The sequence below is a fragment of the Camelina sativa genome, chromosome 9 (genome assembly GCF_000633955.1).
Source record: "Camelina sativa cultivar DH55 chromosome 9, Cs, whole genome shotgun sequence".
In the NCBI taxonomy this organism is placed as follows: domain Eukaryota; kingdom Viridiplantae; phylum Streptophyta; class Magnoliopsida; order Brassicales; family Brassicaceae; genus Camelina; species Camelina sativa.
The window spans coordinates 21,525,134-21,547,520 of NC_025693.1; the positions used below are offsets into that span (position 1 = coordinate 21,525,134).

General features: G+C 32.4%; 3 protein-coding genes and 1 long non-coding RNA gene across 4 annotated transcripts; 1 reads left to right on the forward strand and 3 right to left on the reverse strand.

The window, feature by feature from the left end:
• LOC104715538 lies at nt 9,021-10,545 on the forward strand. The gene is made up of 7 exons (XM_010432933.1): nt 9,021-9,158; nt 9,288-9,552; nt 9,636-9,753; nt 9,887-10,008; nt 10,115-10,202; nt 10,299-10,376; nt 10,476-10,545. Exons 1-7 carry the CDS (start codon nt 9,021-9,023, stop codon nt 10,543-10,545), a joined length of 879 nt encoding a protein of 292 aa, XP_010431235.1.
• On the reverse strand, nt 11,907-14,004 carry LOC104711624 (embryogenesis-associated protein EMB8). Its single transcript, XM_010428321.2, has 8 exons — nt 13,537-14,004; nt 13,315-13,443; nt 13,064-13,195; nt 12,831-12,973; nt 12,654-12,751; nt 12,458-12,552; nt 12,310-12,363; nt 11,907-12,227 (listed from the first exon to the last, which is right to left on the reverse strand). The coding sequence occupies exons 1-8, from the start codon at nt 13,924-13,926 to the stop codon at nt 12,039-12,041; spliced, it is 1,230 nt and encodes a 409-aa protein (XP_010426623.1). The 5' UTR covers nt 13,927-14,004; the 3' UTR covers nt 11,907-12,038.
• Nucleotides 18,644-20,690, reverse strand: LOC104711625 (embryogenesis-associated protein EMB8-like). Its single transcript, XM_010428322.2, has 8 exons — nt 20,215-20,690; nt 20,000-20,128; nt 19,764-19,895; nt 19,537-19,679; nt 19,365-19,462; nt 19,168-19,262; nt 19,020-19,073; nt 18,644-18,937 (listed from the first exon to the last, which is right to left on the reverse strand). Exons 1-8 carry the CDS (start codon nt 20,602-20,604, stop codon nt 18,749-18,751), a joined length of 1,230 nt encoding a protein of 409 aa, XP_010426624.1. The 5' UTR covers nt 20,605-20,690; the 3' UTR covers nt 18,644-18,748.
• Nucleotides 21,417-22,374, reverse strand: LOC104711627. The gene is made up of 2 exons (XR_002033163.1): nt 21,965-22,374; nt 21,417-21,691 (listed from the first exon to the last, which is right to left on the reverse strand). It is a non-coding gene; the product is annotated as an uncharacterized LOC104711627 (long non-coding RNA).

Genomic DNA, 22,387 nt, shown 5'->3' on the forward strand with positions numbered 1-22,387 from the left:
AATGATACATCGACTGATCCCTTTTATTTTCCTGTTCGTATAGTGGTTTCTTGGAAAGCAAGATCCACAAATCATAAAGCTTTGGTTGTTGTTGGTTCATCTTCTAATCAAGGTATAAAATCGTTTTTTTTTGGTTGAGTTTTATAGATTCGTTCATATTCTCAATTTCTAATTTGTATTCTGATTTTGTTGTTTCTTATGATTCACTTTTATTTTCCTGTTCGTGTAGCTGTTTCTTGGAAAGCAAAATTTCAAATCTTACTGTTTTGTATTATTCACCTAATTTAATGTGTTTTTCTGATTTTGTAGTGGTTTCTTGGGAACCAAGATTCGAAACTCACCAAGCTTCGGTTATTGTTGGTTCACCTTTAAAAAAGGGTATAATATTTTACTATTTTGAATGATGATTTACATTAGTTTCTTTTGTCATGATCTCAAATTTATATTGGTGTTCCTATAATGTGTTTATGAATAATCTACGGATCTACAGATTAATTGTATTTACCTGATTCTATGGTTGTTTCATATATAATAATTGTATTCAGATTTTGCTGTTTCTTATGATTCACTTTTATTTTCATGTTCGTGTAGCTGTTACTTGGAAAGTAAAATTTCAAATCTTACTGTTTTGTATTATTCACCTAATTTAATGTGTTTTCCTGTTCGTGTAGTGTTTTCTTGGGAACCAACATTCGAATCTCACCAAGCTTCGGTTATTGTTGGTTCACCTTTAAAAAGGGGTATAACATTTTACTATTTTGAATGATGATTTACATTAGTTTCTTTTGTCATGATCTCAAAATTATATTGGTTGCGAGCCAGAGATTATATATTACTATATTTTACTATATATTAGTTTCACTACAGATCTACAGAGTAATTGTATTTACCTGTTTGTATGGTTGTTTCATATATAATAATATAATAATAATAATTTTTTGATTTAGGTATTGTGGAGGAGACTTTGATACTTAATAATATCAGGTATAATTTCTTATAATTATAATTCTTATCATGATTGTATTTTCCTTTTAAAAATTATTTATAGTTTATAATAATAAATAGTAGTTTTGTCTAAACTTGGATTGCCATGTTTCAGGACTATTATGATCGTAGATATCCATGGATTCGATTTACGGGTATTTCGTTTTTTTAAAATCGTGTTATGTAATTTTATGTGTAACTTAAATTCTACCATGTTTTAACTATTTTTAAAACGTTATATAAACATGTTTTATTTGATAATTTTGATTTACTTTTAACTAAAATATTGAACAGGTATCACCTAGGGAATGCTACAATGAAGATGGTCCTGAGGATAATGGTATGAATCGTCCGATGGCTACGACAGCTAAATTCTCGGAATGGATTATATTCAATACACAAGTTGCTCAAGCCAAAGGAATTACTTATTCTGAAATTCCAAAACCATTTGTTTGGTGTCCTAGAGATATGATATGGAAGAGAAAATCAAGGAGAAGACAATTTCAATCGCCATACAATATTCCTATAATATTTGTTTCGTTAAATTAATTTGAAATTTCTTTAAATGTAACAGTAGTCTTAAATTTATTATATTTATCTTTCATCTTTTTGAAATTATTTCACTTTAATGAGTTTTGTATGATATACAGTCTTCTCAATACATATAAAATACTTATCGTCATAAAGCTATTATATGGAAGACAATATAAAGCTGTTATCGTCATATTTCTCATATTTTTATTTCAATAGAAATTGAGATCATTGAAAAAATTATGGTATATGCGATTAGTAACAACTTTAATTCAAGCAACAGCAAAATTCAAACCGAGAATATGAACGAATGCATGTATGGATGCAAGTCCAAATAAAAAAGTTTTTTGTTATTTTCAAAGTCTTCGCATTGGTTAAAACAATTTCGAACTGACATTACCAAATTGACATAATTGTTTTACGTAACTTCCAATCACTCTTCCTATTCTCCTTTCTTCTTTCTAACGTGTAACCTCTCACCTTTCTTCTTTCTAAAAAATAACCAAGTACCAAACAAGGAGATGGTTGCATACATAGAAGATTTGAATCCATCAACAGATAGGTTGAGTGTTGCTGTTAAAGTACTGAGGCTGTGGATACCCGAAATCATTATAATGCAGCCTACCTACATTTGTTTGATCTTGGTTGATGAGAAGGTAACAATCCATTTATATCCATCATCTCCTTAAAGTTTAAATCTGAAATTAGTTTTTTCATATAATTTAGGGAAAAAGAATTGAAGCTAAATTCAGAAGTCAGCTTTACTTTGCTGAGTACATAGACGTGTTGCAAGAAGGACGATGGTTTCTTCTTTACAAGTTCCAAGTTGTTGAAAATCAGAATATTTACAGGAATTGTAACAATTCTTTTGAAATATTGATCACTCGCCAAACTCGCATCACTCCGATCCCACCTAGATGTGGAGACAATTTTTTTCATCTAATAGATGCACTAACAGTGGAAAATGCTGCAGAAGATGAGAGTAATTGTTGTGTTGGTAAATTAATTTAAATATACTGTTTAACTTACTGTTTTTATAAAACATTATTTCCTTAGATTCATAGTTTTCTGATTTTTTCAGATTTTTGTGGAACGGTGGTAAGGGTAAGGCAAGGTCGTAAAATTGTTTTCCTAGAAAATGAAGTTGGATTCAATGGTCTGAAAGAGGTTCTTCCCTTTACTGTAATTGACATCAAGTAAGTTTATAGTTTTAAAATTTTAAAAACAAGTACTACCTCATTTGATTTATTTTTGCCAATGAAAATAGTACATAATTATTAAGACTGAAGTTGTCAATTGTTGTTTTTTTAAATGCAAAGTAACGAACAGGTTGAATGTATTGCCGTCGGTGATACATGTTCGGAATTTCGTGAAAAATGGGAACAACATGTTGCAAGTCCTTCCTATGCCAGTGAACCAATATTGTGTCTGCTTACGTTTTGGAGAATCTCTGTCTTTGGAGGTATTAAGCAATATATAAGCATTTGTTTTAGATAAGCCAATATATCAAATTAAAGATTTGGAACTTACTTATTTTTGTAAAAGGTCGGCGTTGTCTAATGTCTCAAATAAGATGTTCTAAATTTTTACTTGGCAACGAAGCAAGAGCATTCACTACAGATCCTGCACTGTAAGTTCTTAAATTTCCTATACTATGACAGATTATTAATATGGAATCTTTATTATAAGATGTTTTAGTTATTATGTTCCTTTATCTTTCGCAGTCTTTGTTTCCATGAATCATCAGACGATGAAGATTACAACGGCTCAGAAGAAGATGAGAGTGATTCTAATGATTCGATCTAATGTTAAGATTTGTTCGCCTATTCCTAAATTTCGTAAAAAACTTTCGTTTACTTACTATTGAATTAACTTAAGCTGTTTGTTGTTTTAATATTGGACCTATATTTTCGCATATTATGCGAATAACTCTTATGGGATTTTTAATTTATGTTCAAATATGTCTTTTAAAGATACTTTTGACAGAGTACCTTTCATGAATGACAGATGCATGCCATTTATATAATCAGATGAATGACATATATATCTTTATAATATGTTATATATATTTTTTTCATACGGATCATTATCTGAATGATAATAATTATTGAAAACTTAAAGTGATAAACATGAAAATAATTATATTTTGGAAATGAAATATATTAATTAGATTTTACATAATATAGAGATTATGATGCAAGTAAATATTGTCTAAATAAGTAAATAAAAATTTATAATAGATATATATGTGATATTTTTGTATATATCTATTATTAATTATAAATACACGAATCTCATAATATTTTATTTTAGTATTTAGGAAAATATACTAATTTCTAAGGTTATATATATACAGAGACGTTTGACAGATCTTAAGTACAATATCCAAAACTCTTGAATATTCCAAGGTTCTTTAAAACTTTCGACACATAATTCTTTAGTTATGTTTCAAAATCATAATTTGTATATAATAATTGATTTAGTTTAGTGCAGGTTAAATTATGGCTACGAATTGTCCGACTGATCGTGTTTCACGTTTGAATCCTTCAAAATACGAATGGAAAATTCGTGTTAGGATTTTGTGTTTATGGGAAGAAAAATCTCTTCGTCTTGGTTCAACCCTAGAGATGGTCCTAAGTGATAATCAGGTTTGCTAATTGTTTAAATTGTTAGGTAATCAGGTTTTCCAAATTTTGATAGAAATTTAATTATATTTGTTTTATTTAAATAGGGTATAAAGATCCAGTGTAGTTTTCGTGGTGATGTTTATGACAGATTTGTGTCCAAATTTCATCTTGGCGATTGGATTGAGCTTGAAAATTTTAAAGTTGTCGATCAATATGGGTCATGCAGAGCTACCACGCATCGATACAAGATTATTATTTTGTATAAGACCAAGATTAGTAAGACTTCGATTGTTGGAGGTGAAGAATATTTTGAATTCATCGATTATAATCGAATATTAAATGGTTCTTATTGTGATGATTACTTGATCGGTGAGTTATTTTATTTATCTACTTTAGAAACTTTCATAATTGGTATCTTTATATATTATATATTATTTTGATATGAGTTTGCGTCTTATATTTTAAGATGTCATTGGAGAAGTTACCAATGTTGGTAAAATGGATACTTGGAATGATAAAAAAGACTCGATGGGTCCGAATGATGGCAAAAAGTATGAGCTTAGATCACAAAGTGATCATATTCGTAAGTTGCTAAAGATGTGCTGCCGAGATACTTTTGCAAACGATGTGGATGATTTAGATGACACTGACTCGGATGATGACGACTCTGATGTATCCGAAAATGAATACGATGACGGAAATTGTTCTGATGAGGATTATTGTGAAGAAGAGGAAGGTAAAGAAGATGAAGGCTTTTATGAAATTTTGTATGTAGACAAAGAAGATAGTAAAGGCGATTATGAGGATGACACAGATGATACTGAAGACGACGAATATGATTCTGAAACAAGTGGAGATACTGAGACTAAAGAAGAAGAGTATAAGAAGCAAGTTTCTTCTCCAAAAGGGAACGAAACACTAGAGTACTCTATGTACCATAGAATTTCCTTTGACCTTAGTGACTCCAGGTATTTGGTTTTAAACATATTATCCAATGGACACTCCTTAAATATATTAACGTTTGATATTTTAAATATTTTTATTTAGTGGTATGCTTTTGCGGTGTGAGTTAACCGGAATAACGGCTGACGATTTCTATAAGACTTACAAAGATTCTATAGGTGAAAGCCTTATATGTGTTATTCGATGGGGTGTAATTGATGTCTTCCAAGGTACATACTCTATTCATTCGTTTAGAATGTTTTAAATTATATTTGATAATACATAACTAATCAGAATTCTAAATTAAATGTGTTGTAGGAAGGAGGTCTGTATCAAACATTATATGTACTCAAGTTAGACTTAACCCAGAGATTCCAGAAGTTGAAATATTTAGACGATCGTATGTTACACTTTATTGTTAGTTTCTTATATTAATGTTCCGAAGATATATTTTTAATTTATGATTTGTGTTATAGGAACACCAGGAAGAGAGCACGCACAAAAAAATGATTGAATTGTTGTAAGAATACCTGGAAGTCATCTCGCACCAAGAACAAAGCCAAAAAAGACATCAACATGTGTTTTTTTTAATTATGTCTACGTCTCTATGTTTTAAATTATTTACCTTTACTTTTGAATCTTCAAATTTCAATACTGGATTATTGTTACTATGGACAAGAATGCTCATATTTTTATATTTTATATTATTTAAATTTATAAAATTATCTGTTATGTTATATAGTATTTTAAAAATAAATTCCAGTGATATATTAATGTATATGACTTCATAAGGTTTGAATTTTTCTTTACGTAATTAAAAACGCACAAACAATATGTGTTAATAAACTTAAATGGGCCTAATCTCATGAGACGCCAACATGCATAGGCTTCGTGACTCTTTAGACATATATTTAAGCACTTTCGTCTCTCCTATATTGTAACTTCCAGACCTTTCGTTGTCTCTTCTTAACCAAAAACGTCCTCTAAGCTTCTTTAACCACCTATTATCATCCGTAACTTTCAGGTAAGTTATCAGAGATTTTTTAAGTTTTTCGTTGATTCAGATTTTAACTTGCAAACCAAATCTATTTTTAAATTTTATAGGTTCGGATTTTGCGATGGAAGGGGAAAGTTCTAGAAAACGCAAAGAACCCATGTCCAATTATCATTGGGAGGACGAAGCAATCGACATCGTTAAGAAGGCGTTTCAGAAATCTAGAGATGGGTCACAGAAGGAAACGTCGAAACGATTCACCGCGATTATCGATATGGTGAAAGAGCACATGAAGAAGAAAGAAGAATCGACCGAACTCACCTGTCAACTTGAAACCGTCGATGCTCAACTGACGCTAATGAATGATATTTTGGAAGGGCGCATCGATTTGATTGAAGAGTGTAAGAGNAGGATATTCTTGAGAAAGATGTAAAAGATGTATTGTGCCTGAAATTCATTGGGATAAACTTTGTATTCCATTTAGTGGTTAACAATCATTGTAATTTCAGTTTACACATTTTCAAAATTCGAGTTAAATATTTTCTCTTATCAGAAATCAATTACCATATATCTTTATAATAGATCTAACGAACCTGGTATAATTTCCTAAACGTGTTTATATTACAAGATATTGAGTTTTTTTGCGAAATGGAAAATAATAAAATCACGAAATTAAATTTAGAAATATAATTTTAAACGAATTTAGGTAAACGGACTTAACTAAACAAATATATGCTAAAAATATATATAAAAAGATATGATTCTCAAACAGCAAATCTAAAAAAAAAAAATATTTTTCACACTTCATACTTTATTTAAATATTGCATTGATATATGTTACTATAATGTTCTTAAACTAAAATTGGATAAAATACAATATAATCAATCGTTATCTCACAAGATAATATTTTAATTCTTAAAATGTTTCTAAAGATAAACCCCGTATATTTTATATGTATGTTGAGTTTGTATAAATATATATGTGTTCATTAGATCCTTTGAGTGCATTATAATTTCTTTTGACACGGGGAAACATGACCATTGATCCTAATTCCTGTGTTTATATTGCCGACTTGCATCCTTTACTCATCCAAAGAAGGATCAAGGTAAAGATTATCAGAAGATTTGTTTGCAGTGCTGCGTTGAATGACGTTATCGAGTTTGTGCTATCGGATGAGCAGGTAATAATACAAACATCTATTCTGAATGATAAGCATGATAATAATATTTGATATGTTTTTCACTCTAGGGTTCAAAGATACATGGATCTTTTGAAAGGAGTTTGGTCCAACGCTTCAAACCGTTTTTTAACGAAGGGAATTGGTTGATCTTATCTAATTTTGATATAACACCCGTTGTTGGAACTTTTAGGCCTACTACCCATCAATTCAAAATACTCTCAAGTGGCATGACTTCAGCGCAGCTGATACCCTCTTTGAATGAAAAAGATTATTTTTCATTCGTAACTTTCATAGATGTCCTTTCTGGCTCTATAAATCCGAATATGTGTATTGGTAAGTAGTGTATCAATTATTTTAGTTGTCTTACATATTTTTAATTCAATATTTCAAAGTGATTAGTTAGTAATTATTCTCATTTAGATTTAATTGGACGTCTTGTGCGTGTGGAAAAATCTGAATACATTTTTGCTAACAACGTGCACACCGGCCTTTTTTTTGAACTTGAAAACGAAGAGTAAGATTTCTTAATTATTTATACAAACAATATTTTAGTCTTTCATATTCTTATTATTTTTTACTAATTTCCTGTTCCTATTAAAGTGGTATACGTTTGAGATGTCATCTGAGAAGAGGGTATTTGGAGTATTTTTACGATAGACTCCGTCAAATTGATGAAGGCATCATCATATGCATAGTCAGATTCGGTCAAATTAATAATGTTGAAGGTGAGTGAAAAATTAAACTATTATGGTAACTTTGTGAGAGTAAATACTAATGTTATGTTATGTTTTCAGGTCGTACAATGATTACTACCGCATGCACCTGTACACAGATTCTATTCAACTATCCATGTCTTGAAGTTTTGAATATGCAAACTCACTTTGAAGGTTCTGAAGATTAGTTTATGGTTTTACTTTATGATTTTAAGTTTTTTTGGTTTCTTCTTTTATTTATGAATTTTGGTTTTGAATTATTATAGTTAATTTAGATATGAGTACACTTCTTGGAACTACAATGCTTACTACACATAAATTCATAATTCTATCCAACATCATTACTTTATATCTTTATCATCTTTCATAGGTGTCCTTTCGTGCTCTATAGATTTGGATATGTGTCATTATATCAGATTTAAGTTTCTGATCAAAAGATATTTATTTTGATTTTTAGATTTGATATGTTGAAAGCTTTATTTACGTCCAACATCAACTTTATTTTGATATTGAATGAGAAGAGTGAGATTTGTATACAAAAAAAAAAAAAAATACTGTTTACTTATTATATTAATAATGTAATTTATCTTAATGTTCAATTGAAATTGAAGATGGCATTGTTATGTGCGTTGTCATTATCACCATGATTATATTCAACTATCCATATTTTGAGATTCAAAAATGTAAAACCGTATGAACGGTTTATATTACATAAAATTATTAATCTTTCAAGATTAGTTTATGGTTTTATGTTATGTCTTCGTTTTATATTTATATTTGCGAAATCACCTAACTAATATTCTTAATAGAACTTTAATTCTACATTCGATGTATCTATTTTTATGTATTTTCAATGCTTTACTTAATAGATGTGACTGGAAACAACGATTCGAGTCGAAACTTTCAATGCACCCTTTAAACACACCCTAAAATTTTTAAAGACGAAATATATAACATAAAACTGAAATATTATCTTTACAACTTCCTCATCTTTTACCCTTTTCACAAAATTATCTATTTGCCATCTCTCTTCAATTTTTTTTAAAAAATGGCAAATTTTGTGTTTCTTAAGAAGTTGAATCCTTCGACCATGCAGTGGATGATTTGTGCCAAGGTGTTTCGTTCGTGGAAAGTTAAAAATTGTTCCAATGATGTTTCGAAAGAACTAATCTTGGTCGACGAAGAGGTATTGTTTTCTATTTTTTTAAAAATCTTATAATAGTTACATGTCCAAAGATTATATGTGTTGTCAAAACGGATTGGCATAAAATCATGATGTATTCAAAATTTTAACTACACTTACACTGTGAATTAGGGATCTTTTGGACATGCTACGATTCCGGCAGCACTCAATGGGCTTCCGTCTTTTGTAATGACCGAGAATCAGAGTTATGTTATAGAGTGGTTCGAAGTCGAGGAGGATAAAGAGCAGATCCACAAAACTAATCTTGGTTATCGGATTCTTTTCACGGACAAGACTATCATACGTCTTGCAAGCGACCCTATAATTTGCAAACCGTTTACTAACTTTGGTTTTAAACGTATTTATGATAATGAATTTCATGGACGTTGGCCTTACTGTAAGTTTTAGTTTAGAATGTATTGTTTAAGTTAACTTTAAAATTATGCTTCTTATAATACATTTTTGTGATTTATTATGCAGTTAATTTGATCGGATGCATCACTAATATGGGGGAAATCAAGAGTTTTAAACAAGAAGACATTGGTGATCGTTGGAGTCTGATGGACCGCTACATTAGGTTCAGAATCATGTCAATTGAGTAAGTAAAAATATCATTGCATGCACGAGTAACTTTAATATAGAAGAATCTTTGGAAATTGGATGCAAGATCATTTTAAAAATTTATATTTACTTGGCATAATGCGTTGAATCACCTTTTATTTTTGTCCTAGGGGATATGTACTTGACTGCTTTGCAACAGGATGTTATGCAAATCACATGTTCAAACGGTTCAAGGTGGGTAACGGGAAGAGGATTTGTCTGTTCAAAATGTGGAAAGGAATCAAATGTGGAGGTAATGACATTTGTGAATATATTGTCCGTTTAAACTTAAAGTTGTTAATTGTGATTGAGAAATTATTAACGATTTATATTCGTTTAACTATAATTGGTAACGTTAGATGATAATGTTCTCCTAACCAACGGTGATGGATGTTCGGACATAATTGAGGATCCAAAGGGTGCAGAATTTACAGAGTACATGTACATGTAAGTTAAATTCTATCGATCGTTTTCAGTTTTTTTTAAAAAAAAATAGCATGTGCACATATATAAAGTTATATTTGAATTTCGAATAACGTTTAGGTACAATTTCATTGAACATGGAGAGTCAAGGATTCAGGATTGGAATGATACCGACATTCGTTTCATTATGGACTTGAGGTGAATAAGAAATATAACTTATCAATTTAAGTATCTAATTGATGAATAGAACTGATTATAACTTGAATAGAACTGATTATAACTTTTTATTGTCTATAGTGACACACTCGGATCCTTTATTCATCCTGCTGCTGAGGACTCTTTTGACAAGCATCGAATCCCCGTTTGATTACTCTGTTCTATTTAATGTTATTTGCTTTTGCACGAAGACATGTTTTTAGTATTTTTTTCTTTGGGATCAAAAGACATGAACTTAAATATTAGTTTTAATTTTACTTAAGACATATTTCTAAATAACAGTTGTTATTTTATGGTTTCAGTCGTTATTTTATGGTTTTATGTTTTTGTTTTATTTTAAAAAGACATGTTTTTATTTGAATGTTGATTGCAAATGTTTATGCATTAACTCAATGCATTAAACTAATAAAGGTCGGCATCCAAGCAGAAGATTCCAAACATATTGCCTCGATATAAACATCATATTTTCAACACACCAATTACAGAAATCTTGAAAACCAACAAAATATTGTTCATTTTTATCAATCAGTAACGCATGCAGCTTTCCCTGTGTAATACACAAGACTTAATTCAAGCCACACAAATTTAAAAATATAATACTCATATTTAGCATATGATTTTATTGCATAATGTTTTATTCACAACAACTTTTAAAAACAATCACATAAATTTTATTTTATATAAAAATTACAATAGAAATAAAAAGAATTTCAACCCATGTTCTAACACGGGTCCTAACCTTGGAAAGGAATTGTAGTTCTGTTTATGTAATATTTCATATGATGAAAAAAATGGAAATATATGACAAAGAAGATTTGATGTCATTTGCTGCTGGAAGCTAGACCCACGAAAAAAAAAAGAAGTCCAAAAAAGAATAAGGACTCGTGATAGTTGATACCATGTGTTGTTCCACTTCTTTTTAAATTTTTCTTATTATTGCAACGGAATTAATAAATAATTTCCCACATGAACAATAATGAAGCTAAAGCTGAATTAACCAAAAATATGTTGGTATATTAATTTTTTCATAATACATTATTTTGTTTTCTCTCGAAAAATTCCAAAACTGCGAGGCTACTTTTCATTTAATGCTCAGTTTCTATGAACAAAAAAGTGACCAGTAACCAAATTCTATCTCCAAGCTCGAAAGCTAAGCACGTTTTGGATTTTTTTTGCCCCCTGGGACTCTCGGAGCTGTAAACCAATGAACTACATCATGTAATCAAGTAATCAACACACACATATGATCTATTCTATATGTGCACTGCTGAATCAAATTTTGCTTAAGCAAAAACACACAAAGATTTAGCCTAAAAACAAAAAAAAAAACCATACTCTCACATAGTCACATGTTTCTCGTATTTGGTTAAAATGTTAGTTTGATAGAAGAAAATCCAAGTGCAGAGGTGTAAGTGCTATGTAGTACTGTAGAAATGTACATAATGCAAAGTCGTTGTGGTTAGACTTGATATCTTTATATGTTCATAACCACCTATAATTATTCTTTTCATGTCCATAATGCGAATTCATTGTGATTCAGGAGAAATGTACTACTATGAATTTTTTTCATGTTTATAATTATTGTTCACAACAACAGTGTACAAGTGAAGCGTACCACTCCACGTGAAAAATGGAGAAACAGAATTAGACTTGGATCTGCTGAACATCCTCGAAAGATCTCTCGCCGCTAATGGTTTCACGACTCTCTACAAATTGCAGAAACTGCATAACCACTGGGTCAGTCCAAGGAGCCCCATTTGGAGCTTCTTCACCTGCCACCCATCCCAAGTGCCCTCCTCTTGGTGTTACAATCAACATGCAGTTTGGGTTTGCCTGACACCTTTAGTTGTTAGATGGAGCCAAAATCATTCATATCATTTTAACGTGAATGAATGAATGTTCATTCATCTCTTACCTTGATGTCATCGCGAGGGATACCTCTCTCAGGAGCGATCGGATCATTTGCTGCCTGCATTTCATATCATATAAACAAATGAACATATGAAGAAAAAAGCAGATTCTAAGCTTATATGTTCATCACACTCATTGTTCAGGGGATTTACCTGAATGCAAAGCAAGGGTATACGGACATGTTTTATAACTTTGGAGCTGCTCGACTTGGAATAGTACTCATCCACTGATTTGAAACCGAATGAGACTGTTTCATGAAAAAAGTAAACAAATTATCTGTAGCTCTGTATGCCTTCATCTTATAAAACTATCAAGGAAAAGACATAAGTGGATGTACATGAAACTAACCTCGGGTTACGCCTTCATCGAAATCCCTAACAGTCTCAGCATTTGCAGCTAAGGGGATGTTAAATTCACCTCCTATGTCTTCAAAAAGAAGAGAATGTCTGCATAGCAATGAGTTAATAATGTGACAATGACTAAACTGACAAGAAGAAAAGATGGCCAAGGCAAACGAACAATTACTTGCTAAATATTCTACGAAGAGATCTCGTCAGGGCCTTATCATAAACATTGTTAAAACCCTTATGGAAATCTTCATCTGCTATAACCAAATCAAAAGGATTGCACAACGAAACAGCAGCAGAGAGAGGACAGTTATGAGATTCCTGCAACAATAACAACAACAACAACAAAAATGATAAGAACTTACATACATGAATTCCAAACTCATGGGTTTAAAGCTAACTATAACTAACCTGACCCAAATAGTTAACAAGAATGTTGCCTCCAAGAGACCATCCAGCAGCATACAAATTAGCTTTTGGGAATTTATCTCGAACATGAGCAATCACTTCACCAATGTCTCCTAAAAACGAAGCCGAGTAGAACTGCATTTATCAGTATCATAACACTTCAGTCTACCAACTTCCCAATACTAACAAAAATGAAGCTAACTGGGACTCATCAGTCATCAAAGGAAGCTAATTTATGAATCTAGAGATCAAACCTGAGGAGTAGTAACAGGACTATCTCCACAACCACGGCTATTAAACACAACACAACGCCATTTTTTACTTCGAGCTCGTAACAACATATGTCTAACATACGAATCTTGGCTTCCTCCTGTTAAACCTGGCTACACATTTAATAAAGTTTTGATTTTTTCACTCAAATTACACACTTTAGTTTCGTTAATCAACTCAATTCTAGTGCTATTTGAGTGTGTTACCAACAAAATTAGGATCGGAGATTCAGGAGAAAGGTAACCATCATCGCCGGCGACCCAATCTAAAGCAACAGAGCCGTCGTCTTTAGTACGGAGACACTCACGGGGGAGTCTGACGGAAGGAACAGAGCGGTAGAAAGCTGCGTAGATTGTCTCCACGTGGCGGTTAAACCCGGTTAGAGGAAACGCATTGTATGGTTTGACGAGTGAATCCTTTAACGCCGGCAAGAAACGATCGGTTCCTCCGCCGATAACTTCGAGGGAGCTGTGGTGGTAAGTGCGAGAAATTTCCGGGAGTTTTGAATTCGCGGCGACGAAAACTGAGAAACGACGGCGGAGAACACGAACTGTAGTAATCGGCGGCGATGATGTGGCAAAGACGATTCTCGCCATTTGCTTCACCACGACGTCGTATTTGTGTAACAGGATTTGGGCTATCTTGCGCGTAACTGACAAAAAGCAAAGCAATATATTTATGTGATCGCGGAAATTTAAACTAATTTGAAATTTATGTTTTTGATTAATTTACTTAATATAGACCCTTTGATTTATACGATTTATATTTTTAACCCTGGCAAGTGGCAAGCAGTCCCTTTTCATTGTCCACTCTCTTTTTTTTAATAAATCAAATATATTGATATCAAAAGGTGTTTACAAAATACATAAGCAATCCAATACAACTGGTATACGCAAATACATGAAATTGATACAATTTTAGTGAATGAGTGGAAGTGACCCTGCAGTTAATTAGTTTTACAGGCAATATATAAAATCTGTTAAGTCCTCCCTTAACACGCTTTTTAAAGACTATCAGCTTACTGCTGAAACTCCAAAATGTCATTGTTATTACTTTAACTATAAAAAACAGATCTAATGTTGTTGGAAATGATTCTAAATTTTGTCGCCTTCGTGAGATCGATATACTTGATAATTCCGGCAAAGTTTCACTATGATCTGTAAAGATCCAATGTCTTCTCATCCATGGTTGTTTCCATACCAGATTACGTTTCCAGTGTCTCCAAAGACTACTTGAAAGTCTGTCTAGCCAAATAAGGTCGAATTGGAACGGTGGGTTTGGCCTATATTGAAGCGCATTGACAGTTGAATGGAACAACAAGACTAATCCTTCATCTTCTTCTCCATCAAATGTCATACCAAGAGAGTTATGGCCATGTTCATGTCTTAACTTGTTCACCCACGTGACTGTCTTTCCTTCAGTCACACAAACGACATGAGAGTCAATCATGTCCATAGATTTTATTGTATATCTCGCTGACCCATTCTTTAACCATCTAAAACAATCAATATAAATCAGAACGTATTGCTTCTTATGTCTTTAGAGAACACAATCTGATTATTAAAAAATTGTTGTTTCTGTAGATTCAACAGATAAACAACAGAGCAACAAAAGAGTATTCCAGGATCCTAGATCCAAAATTCACTCCCAATTCTCGAATCAGAAAGAAACATCCGAAGAACACAAACTCTATTGTAATAAAAATGGAACGTTTCGATGGAGAAACGACATACACCATTTGAAGACGGAAAGAAGCCGACACCATAAACCTTGGGTTGAAACCAAGATCGGGTCGGAAATACGCTCCCACAGAGAGAGAGAAGAAGGCCAAGACTGTGAGAATGATTTTGGACGCAACAATCACAATCCGCAACATCATCTATTCTCGAAACCACCGTCTGCAAACAGGGCGATGAAATCTGGATGTTATGGAACGACACCCAAGTCGAGAGAGAAGACAAGATGGTGATTGAGGGTCTCAGATTTAGTAACAACACAGTGAGAAGGCAAAGGACATGGATTTTGAGATCACGATTTGTCATAGAATATCATCTAGATTTATACAAATGAAGCAAAACGAAGAAATTAAGAAAACAAGATCCGATCAACGCCAGAGAAGCCGACGTCGGCCGGAAACGGTGAAGAAAAACCGACGGTTTTGAACGGTCGCTTTAGGAGAGAGAACAGAGAGAAGTCGGTGGAGGATCTTTTTCATTGCCCACTCTCTTATCTTAACTTTAGTATACATTACCAGGCCGATCCATTAAAATTACATGTAGAAGTTGTTTGTTTTTCCTCCAGATTTTATTTGTTCATCTACAGTAGAACTTTTATGAATTAATACTCGTTAAATTAACATTCGTTATAAATTAATAAATTCTTTTGATTCCGAGTTGGACCGGTGTAAAAAATGACACAATAAAATAATAAGATAATAATTTTTTTTTTATATCTTATGTAAAAATATAGTCCCATCAATATCATAAATTAATAATCATATAAACTGATATATATATATATATATATAAGAAAATCTAGTGAAATATGAATCTATTATTGTTTGTCTATTCTTGAATTTGCATTCTTGTTGGAGCTCATTTCTATTTTTTCATTGTTGTATTTTCAAATCACATCCATAATTGTGAAAAGTCATAGTCATAGATGCGATAATTGCTTCTTTAGTAATTGGTTTTAAAGGTACCGCAATATCTTTTGCGACTTCATCAGTACCATAAAAGGGTAGTAATAACAATTTTTTCAAAAATCTAAACTTCTAATATTTCTCATTTTTACCTAGATAATCTATTAAACAATTGACATTCATCCCCTTACGATAACCAAGATTATAAATTAAGAAAATTCTTTAAAAATGTGAATGATAAAGAAAGTATCTTATTTTGTAATAGAAAATTTTCAATATGAAAATGAGAAAATCTCTTCATAAATTAATAAAATATTAATATCGATAAATTAAAAACCTCTATAAATGAATAAAATTTCATTGTCCCGATTTTATTAATTTATAGAGGTTTTACTATATTAAAGAGGTCGGTTCAGATAAGAAAAACGTTGCATTCAAAATGTTTTGGATGCAGCTGAAAATTAAAGTTTGGACTTTGGATGATGTACCATTTACATTTAAATTTTTTTTTTTGCAATCGAAATAATCGTTTTTATGATATCTGCTTTTTCTTTTTTTTTTGTTGTAAAATGGTGTCTCAACTCTCAACTGATATTTAACTATTTGAAGACAAAACGTTAACATCGCAAAACAATTCATTATGCAGTGTTGACCAAGAAAAGTCATAGAAGATGCAATTTGTGTATTTTGAACTGCATAAGCTCAAATTTGGCCATAGAAGATGCATTAGCTTTTAAAAACTTTATCGACGTGAAGTCAGTCTCTCAAATTTGGCCATTTTTACACATTTACCAAACGAAGATATAAAAAGTCAAGATGGTATGAAATATAAATTTCTCTGGAAGAAATCCAAAACTGCGAGGCTACTTTTCATTTAATGCTCAGTTTCTATGAACAAAAAAGTGACCAGTAACCAAATTCTATCCCCAAGCTCGAATGCTAAGCACGTTTTGGATTTTTAACATGTAAACCAATGAACTACATGTAAATTGTAATCAAGTAATCAACACACATATATGATATATTCTATATGTGCACTCCTGAATCAAATTTTACTCAAGCCAAAACACTCAAAGATATAGCCTGAAAAAAAAAAAAACACACTCTCACATGTTTCTCGTATTTGGTTAAACTGTTGTTAGCTTGATAGAAGAAAATCCAAGTGCAGTGTTGAAATGCTATGTAGTAGTAATGTACATAACTAGATTTTAACCCGCGGTACACCGCGGACATATAATTTTTATTATAATTTTTATTTTATGTTGTATTTATTTATTAAATATTAGATGTTTTGTAAATAGAGGAATAACTAAATTTTTGGTCTTTGTGCGGTTAAATATTTATATTAATTTTTTTTCACCCGTAATACACTTCATGACCATTTTTTGTTATATTTCGTTTGTTTTGTTTAATGTTTGAGATTATATTTTGATTTTCAATCTATTATAACAAAAAATAAAGGATCCAAATGCATAATAAGTAATTTATACGCTGTGATTAAGTCACACTGATCCTAATGATTTAATTATTTTACACATTCTTAGTTAAATCAACTTGATTTTATATGTCAAATACTCTAATATTAGTAGTGTTGACAAATAATAAAATAAGGATTTAACCCATGTTAGCATAAACTTAATAATGTTTTATTAATTTCAACATGTCCTCTTTATAAATCATCTATTATATAACCACATTATATAGTATTTTAAAATTTTTAATTTTACATCTTCCTAATATTTTAAAATTTTATTAAGTTTATATCTATTAATTATAATATTTAAATAAATATCAATCAAATTTTTTCTTACGTTAAGAATTAAAGCTCACAGGTTTTAGAAAACAAAATGGGAATCAAATTTTGTTGTTTGTTTGTACATGTTTCGGAGATAGAATATCTTCAAAGCACAATAGAAGTGTGATTAAATATATCATATTTTATGTTTCTATATTGATTGATGTTATTTTATAGAATGTAAATTATTTAGGAAACAAAAATCTGAATTAATGTTATTTTTGGAAATCTTTTAGGGATTAATTTTGTAAATAAGCAAAACTAAAAGGGTAGAACCCAAAATGTACTTAAAAAATGTATATATAGATTTAGGAAACAAAATCTGAATTAATGTTATTTTTGGAAATCTTTTAGGGATTAATTTTGTAAATAAGCAAAACTAAAAGGATAGAACCCAAAATGTACTTAAAAAATGTATATATAGATTTAGGAAACAAAATCTGAATTAATGTTATTTTTGGAAATCTTTTAGGGATTAATTTTGTAAATAAGCAAAACTAAAAGGATAGAACCCAAAATGCACTTAAAAAATGTATATATAGATGCAAAGTCGTTGTGGTTAGACTTGATATCTTATATGTTCACAACCACCTATAATTATTCTTTTCATGTACATATTAAGAATTCATTGTGAATTCAGGAGAATTCATTGTGAATTCATTGTGATTCAGGCGATGCACCAAAGTCTTCAGGCGATGCACCAAAGTCTGCTGCAACCTTGATTGGCTGGGTGGAGAGACAAATCCGAGATCAGCTCTTGGCTATTGGTCGCTTGGGAGATCGTCGTTACGAAGAGGCTTTCCAAGTTTGGTTACAATCTCGGGTTTGTAACAATGTAGTTTTTCTTTTGAATATAATTTAAGATTAAATTAAAAAAAAAAAAATGTACTACTAAGATTCTTTTCATGTTTATAATTATTGTTCACAACAACAGTGTACAAAAGTGAACATACCACTCCAAGTGAAAAATGGAGAAACAGAATTAGACTAGGATCTGCTGAACATCCTCGAAAGATCTCTCGCCGCTAATGGTTTCACGACTCTCTACAAATTGCAGAAACTGCATAACCACTGGGTCAGTCCAAGGAGCCCCATTTGGAGCTTCTTCACCTGCCACCCATCCCAAGTGCCCTCCTCTTGGTGTTACAATCAACATGCAGTTTGGGTTTGCCTGACACCTTTAGTTGTTAGATAGAGCCAAAATCATTCATATCATTTTCACGTGAATAAATGAATGATCATTCATCTCTTACCTTGATGTCATCGCGAGGGATACCTCTCTCTGGAGCGATCGGATCATTTGCTGCCTGCAATTCATATCATGTAAACAAATTAACATATGAAGAAAAAAGCAGATTCTAAGCTTATGTGTTCATCACACTCATTGTTCAGGGGATTTACCTGAATGCAAAGCAAGGGTATACGGACATGTTTTATAACTTTGGAGCTGCTCGACTTGGAATAGTACTCATCCACTGATTTGAAACCGAATGAGACTGTTTCATGAAAAAAGAAAACAAATGATTTGTAGCTGTGTATGCCTTCATCTTATCAAAGTATCAGTGACAAAAAAATAAGTGGATGTAGACGAAACTAACCTCGAGTTACGCCTTCAGCGAAGTCCCTAAGTGTCTCAGCATTTGCAGCCAAAGGAATGTTAAATTCACCTCCTATGTCTTCAAAAAGAAGAGAGTGTCTGCAAAGAGAGATGAACTAATAACTAACTAACTGGCAAGAAGAAAAGATGGTGAAGGCAAAACAAACAATTACTTGCTAAATATTCTACGAAGAGATCTTGACAGGGCCTTGTCATAAACATTGTTAAAACCCTTATGAAAATCTTCATCTGCAATAACCAAATCAAAAGGATTGCACAACGAAACAGCAGCAGTGAGAGGACAGTTATGAGATTCCTGCAACCACAACAACAACAAAAATGATAATAACTTACATACATGGATTCCAAACTCAAGGGTTTAAAGCTAACTATAACTAACCTGACCCAAATAGTTAACAAGAATGTTGCCTCCAAGAGACCATCCTGCAGCATACAAATTAGCATTTGGGAATTTATCTCCAACATGAGCAATCACTTCACAAATGTCTCCTAAAAACGAATCCGAGTAGAACTGCATTTATCAGTATCATAACACTTCAATCTACCAGCTTCCCAATACTAAGTGAGACTCATCAGTCATCAAAGGAAGCTACTTTATGAATGTAGAGATCAAACCTGAGGAGTAGTAACAGGACTATCTCCACAACCACGGCTATTAAACACAACACAACGCCATTTGTTACTTCGAGCTCGTAACAACATATGTCTCACATACGAATCTTGGCTTCCTCCTGTTAAACCTGGCTGCACAATTTTCAGAAAAAGTTTTGATTTTTTCACTCAATTCACACTTACTCTTTGCTAATCAAAATCGATTTCGAGAGTGTTACCAATAAAATGAGAATTGGAGACTCAGGAGAAAGGTAACCATCATCGCCGGCGACCCAATCTAAAGCAACAGAGCCGTCGTCTTTAGTGCGGAGACACTCACGGCGGAGTCTGCCGGAAGGAACAGAGCGGTAGAAAGCTGCGTAGATTGTCTCCACGTGGCGGTTAAACCCGGTTAGAGGACATGCATTGTACGGTTTGACGAGTGAGTCCTTTAACGCCGGCAAGAAACGATCGGTTCCTCCGCCGATAACTTCGAGGGAGCTGTGGTGGTAAGTGCGAGAAATTTCCGGGAGTTTTGAATTCGCGGCGGAGAAAACTGAGAAACGACGGCGGGGAATACGAACTGTAGTAATAAGCGGCGATGATGTGGCAAAGACGATTGTCGCCATTTGCTTCACCACGACGTCGTATTTGTTTAACAGGATTTGGGGCTATCTTGCGAGTAACTGACAAAAAGCAAAGCAATATATTTACGGTTGTGCTATCTAATGTAGATTTTCTTAACTAATTCTATTTATTGTTCACACGTTTATCCAACCAATGCATGTTAATACGTACAGAGCCGGCGCTACATTTTAGAAGGCTATAATTGGCTGTTTGAAGGACTCGAACCCGATGGTAAGCATACAAGACTCTCGTATCGAGCACTACCATTGGACCACAGAACAACAACAAATTTTATGGGCCAAAATTTATTCTATGCATTGCCGGTCGCAAGCATCAACTTGGCTCGCTTGTACTTGTGGCCGGTTCTGAATACGTATTAGCCTTTATTTGGTCTTAAACGATTATTATAGATCATATGGCCTACGTGAATGAAAAAAAAAAATTGGGGTTGACTTTCATGTGATTGTATTTGTTGGATGATCTATATCGTTGACAACTGTTGTATAGTAGACTTTCACTGACCAATGCATGCATGCTAGTTTGGTTGATTATCTACGTGAATGTGGAATTAATGTAGATAAATGTTTGAATCTTTTAATAAAATATTGAAAAACTACAAGTAGAAAATGCCAAGGAGGAAAGAAATAAGGACATCCTTAATGGGAGAACTTTTTTTGTGTTTTTAGATGAAATATATAGTGAAAATAATGTAAAATCAGTTGTTAAGATCATAGGTAAAAAAAATAGGGGAACTAATTTTGGTGTTCTTAGAATAAAGATATAATAATATAATATTCTTAAACATTTTACAAAAGATGTAATTTATTATTAACTATAGACCAAAACTTGAATGTGAACAAAGATACAAACCAAATTCAATGATCCTTGGACAAAAAATATTAATACTTACCTACAAAACTTTCAAATTAAAAAACAGAGAGCTCTTTAAAAAACAGAGATCCAAGGAAGCTGCAAATGATCCAAGAATCCACACCCACAGCCATTTTGGTTCTTGCACGTTGAATGTTAACTGAAATCTCCTCAGATACATCAACCCAGTCTGGTGGTAATCCCACTGTAACCGTACCTCTACTTGGGACATTGAAAACATGAAGTGATCAAGTTCATACGCAATCACCAAGCTTCTAACATTCCAATGGCATCTAACAACAATGTTGAACATCTAGCTACCATTCATACTAACATCTACATGAAGTGATCAAGTTCTTAGGCAATCACCAAGCTTCTAACATTTTAATGGCAGCAAGAGAGAAAGGCTATGCAATCAACCGTGGTGAATACCATTTCAATCACCTTTTTATTAATTATTTTGTGATATCATCAATCACTTGAATTACTAACCTGAGATTATGAGAGGAGTATGCAAAATCACGATTGGTCTGAGAGGGAGAGTGAAGAAGCTTTGCCCAGAGCGTTGAGATCCTTCAGGAAGATCCAATGATTTAGGACTAGGAGCCTTGAGTATCTCGTTCTGAATGAACAACGGCGACGTCGCTGGCTTCACTGCTTGTGCTTGAAAGACAACATAAGCCACACTGTAACCTCGCCTCGTCAACATTTGCCTGCACATATATATAATCAAAATCAACAACCACACTGGCCACACTGTAACCCACCTATATCAAGAACCCAATTAGCTAACAAACAACACAGATTCAAGTGGTTTTCAAAGCCATACTCAAAAGAGGTTTCTCATCAGTTAAACACAACCAGATTATGCAGCTAATATAACATAACTTAAACTACTTAGACTCCACATTCATA

Coding starts and splice junctions, on each gene's coding strand:
- LOC104711624 (XM_010428321.2), bottom strand. CDS start 13,926: ATGGCGAGAATCGTCTTTGCCACATCATCGCCGCCGATTACTACAGTT. Junction 12,974..13,063: donor TTGTTAACTATTTGGGTCAG/GTTAGTTATAGT, acceptor TTATTGTTGCAG/GAATCTCATAACTGTCCTCT. Junction 12,228..12,309: donor TCCCTCGCGATGACATCAAG/GTAAGAGATGAA, acceptor TAAAGGTGTCAG/GCAAACCCAAACTGCATGTT.
- LOC104711625 (XM_010428322.2), bottom strand. CDS start 20,604: ATGGCGACAATCGTCTTTGCCACATCATCGCCGCTTATTACTACAGTT. Junction 20,129..20,214: donor CTCCAATTCTCATTTTATTG/GTAACACTCTCG, acceptor AAAATTGTGCAG/CCAGGTTTAACAGGAGGAAG. Junction 19,463..19,536: donor CTTCGTAGAATATTTAGCAA/GTAATTGTTTGT, acceptor CTCTCTTTGCAG/ACACTCTCTTCTTTTTGAAG.
- LOC104715538 (XM_010432933.1), top strand. CDS start 9,021: ATGGCAAATTTTGTGTTTCTTAAGAAGTTGAATCCTTCGACCATGCAG. Junction 9,754..9,886: donor TTCAGAATCATGTCAATTGA/GTAAGTAAAAAT, acceptor TTTTTGTCCTAG/GGGATATGTACTTGACTGCT. Junction 10,009..10,114: donor GAAAGGAATCAAATGTGGAG/GTAATGACATTT, acceptor TGGTAACGTTAG/ATGATAATGTTCTCCTAACC.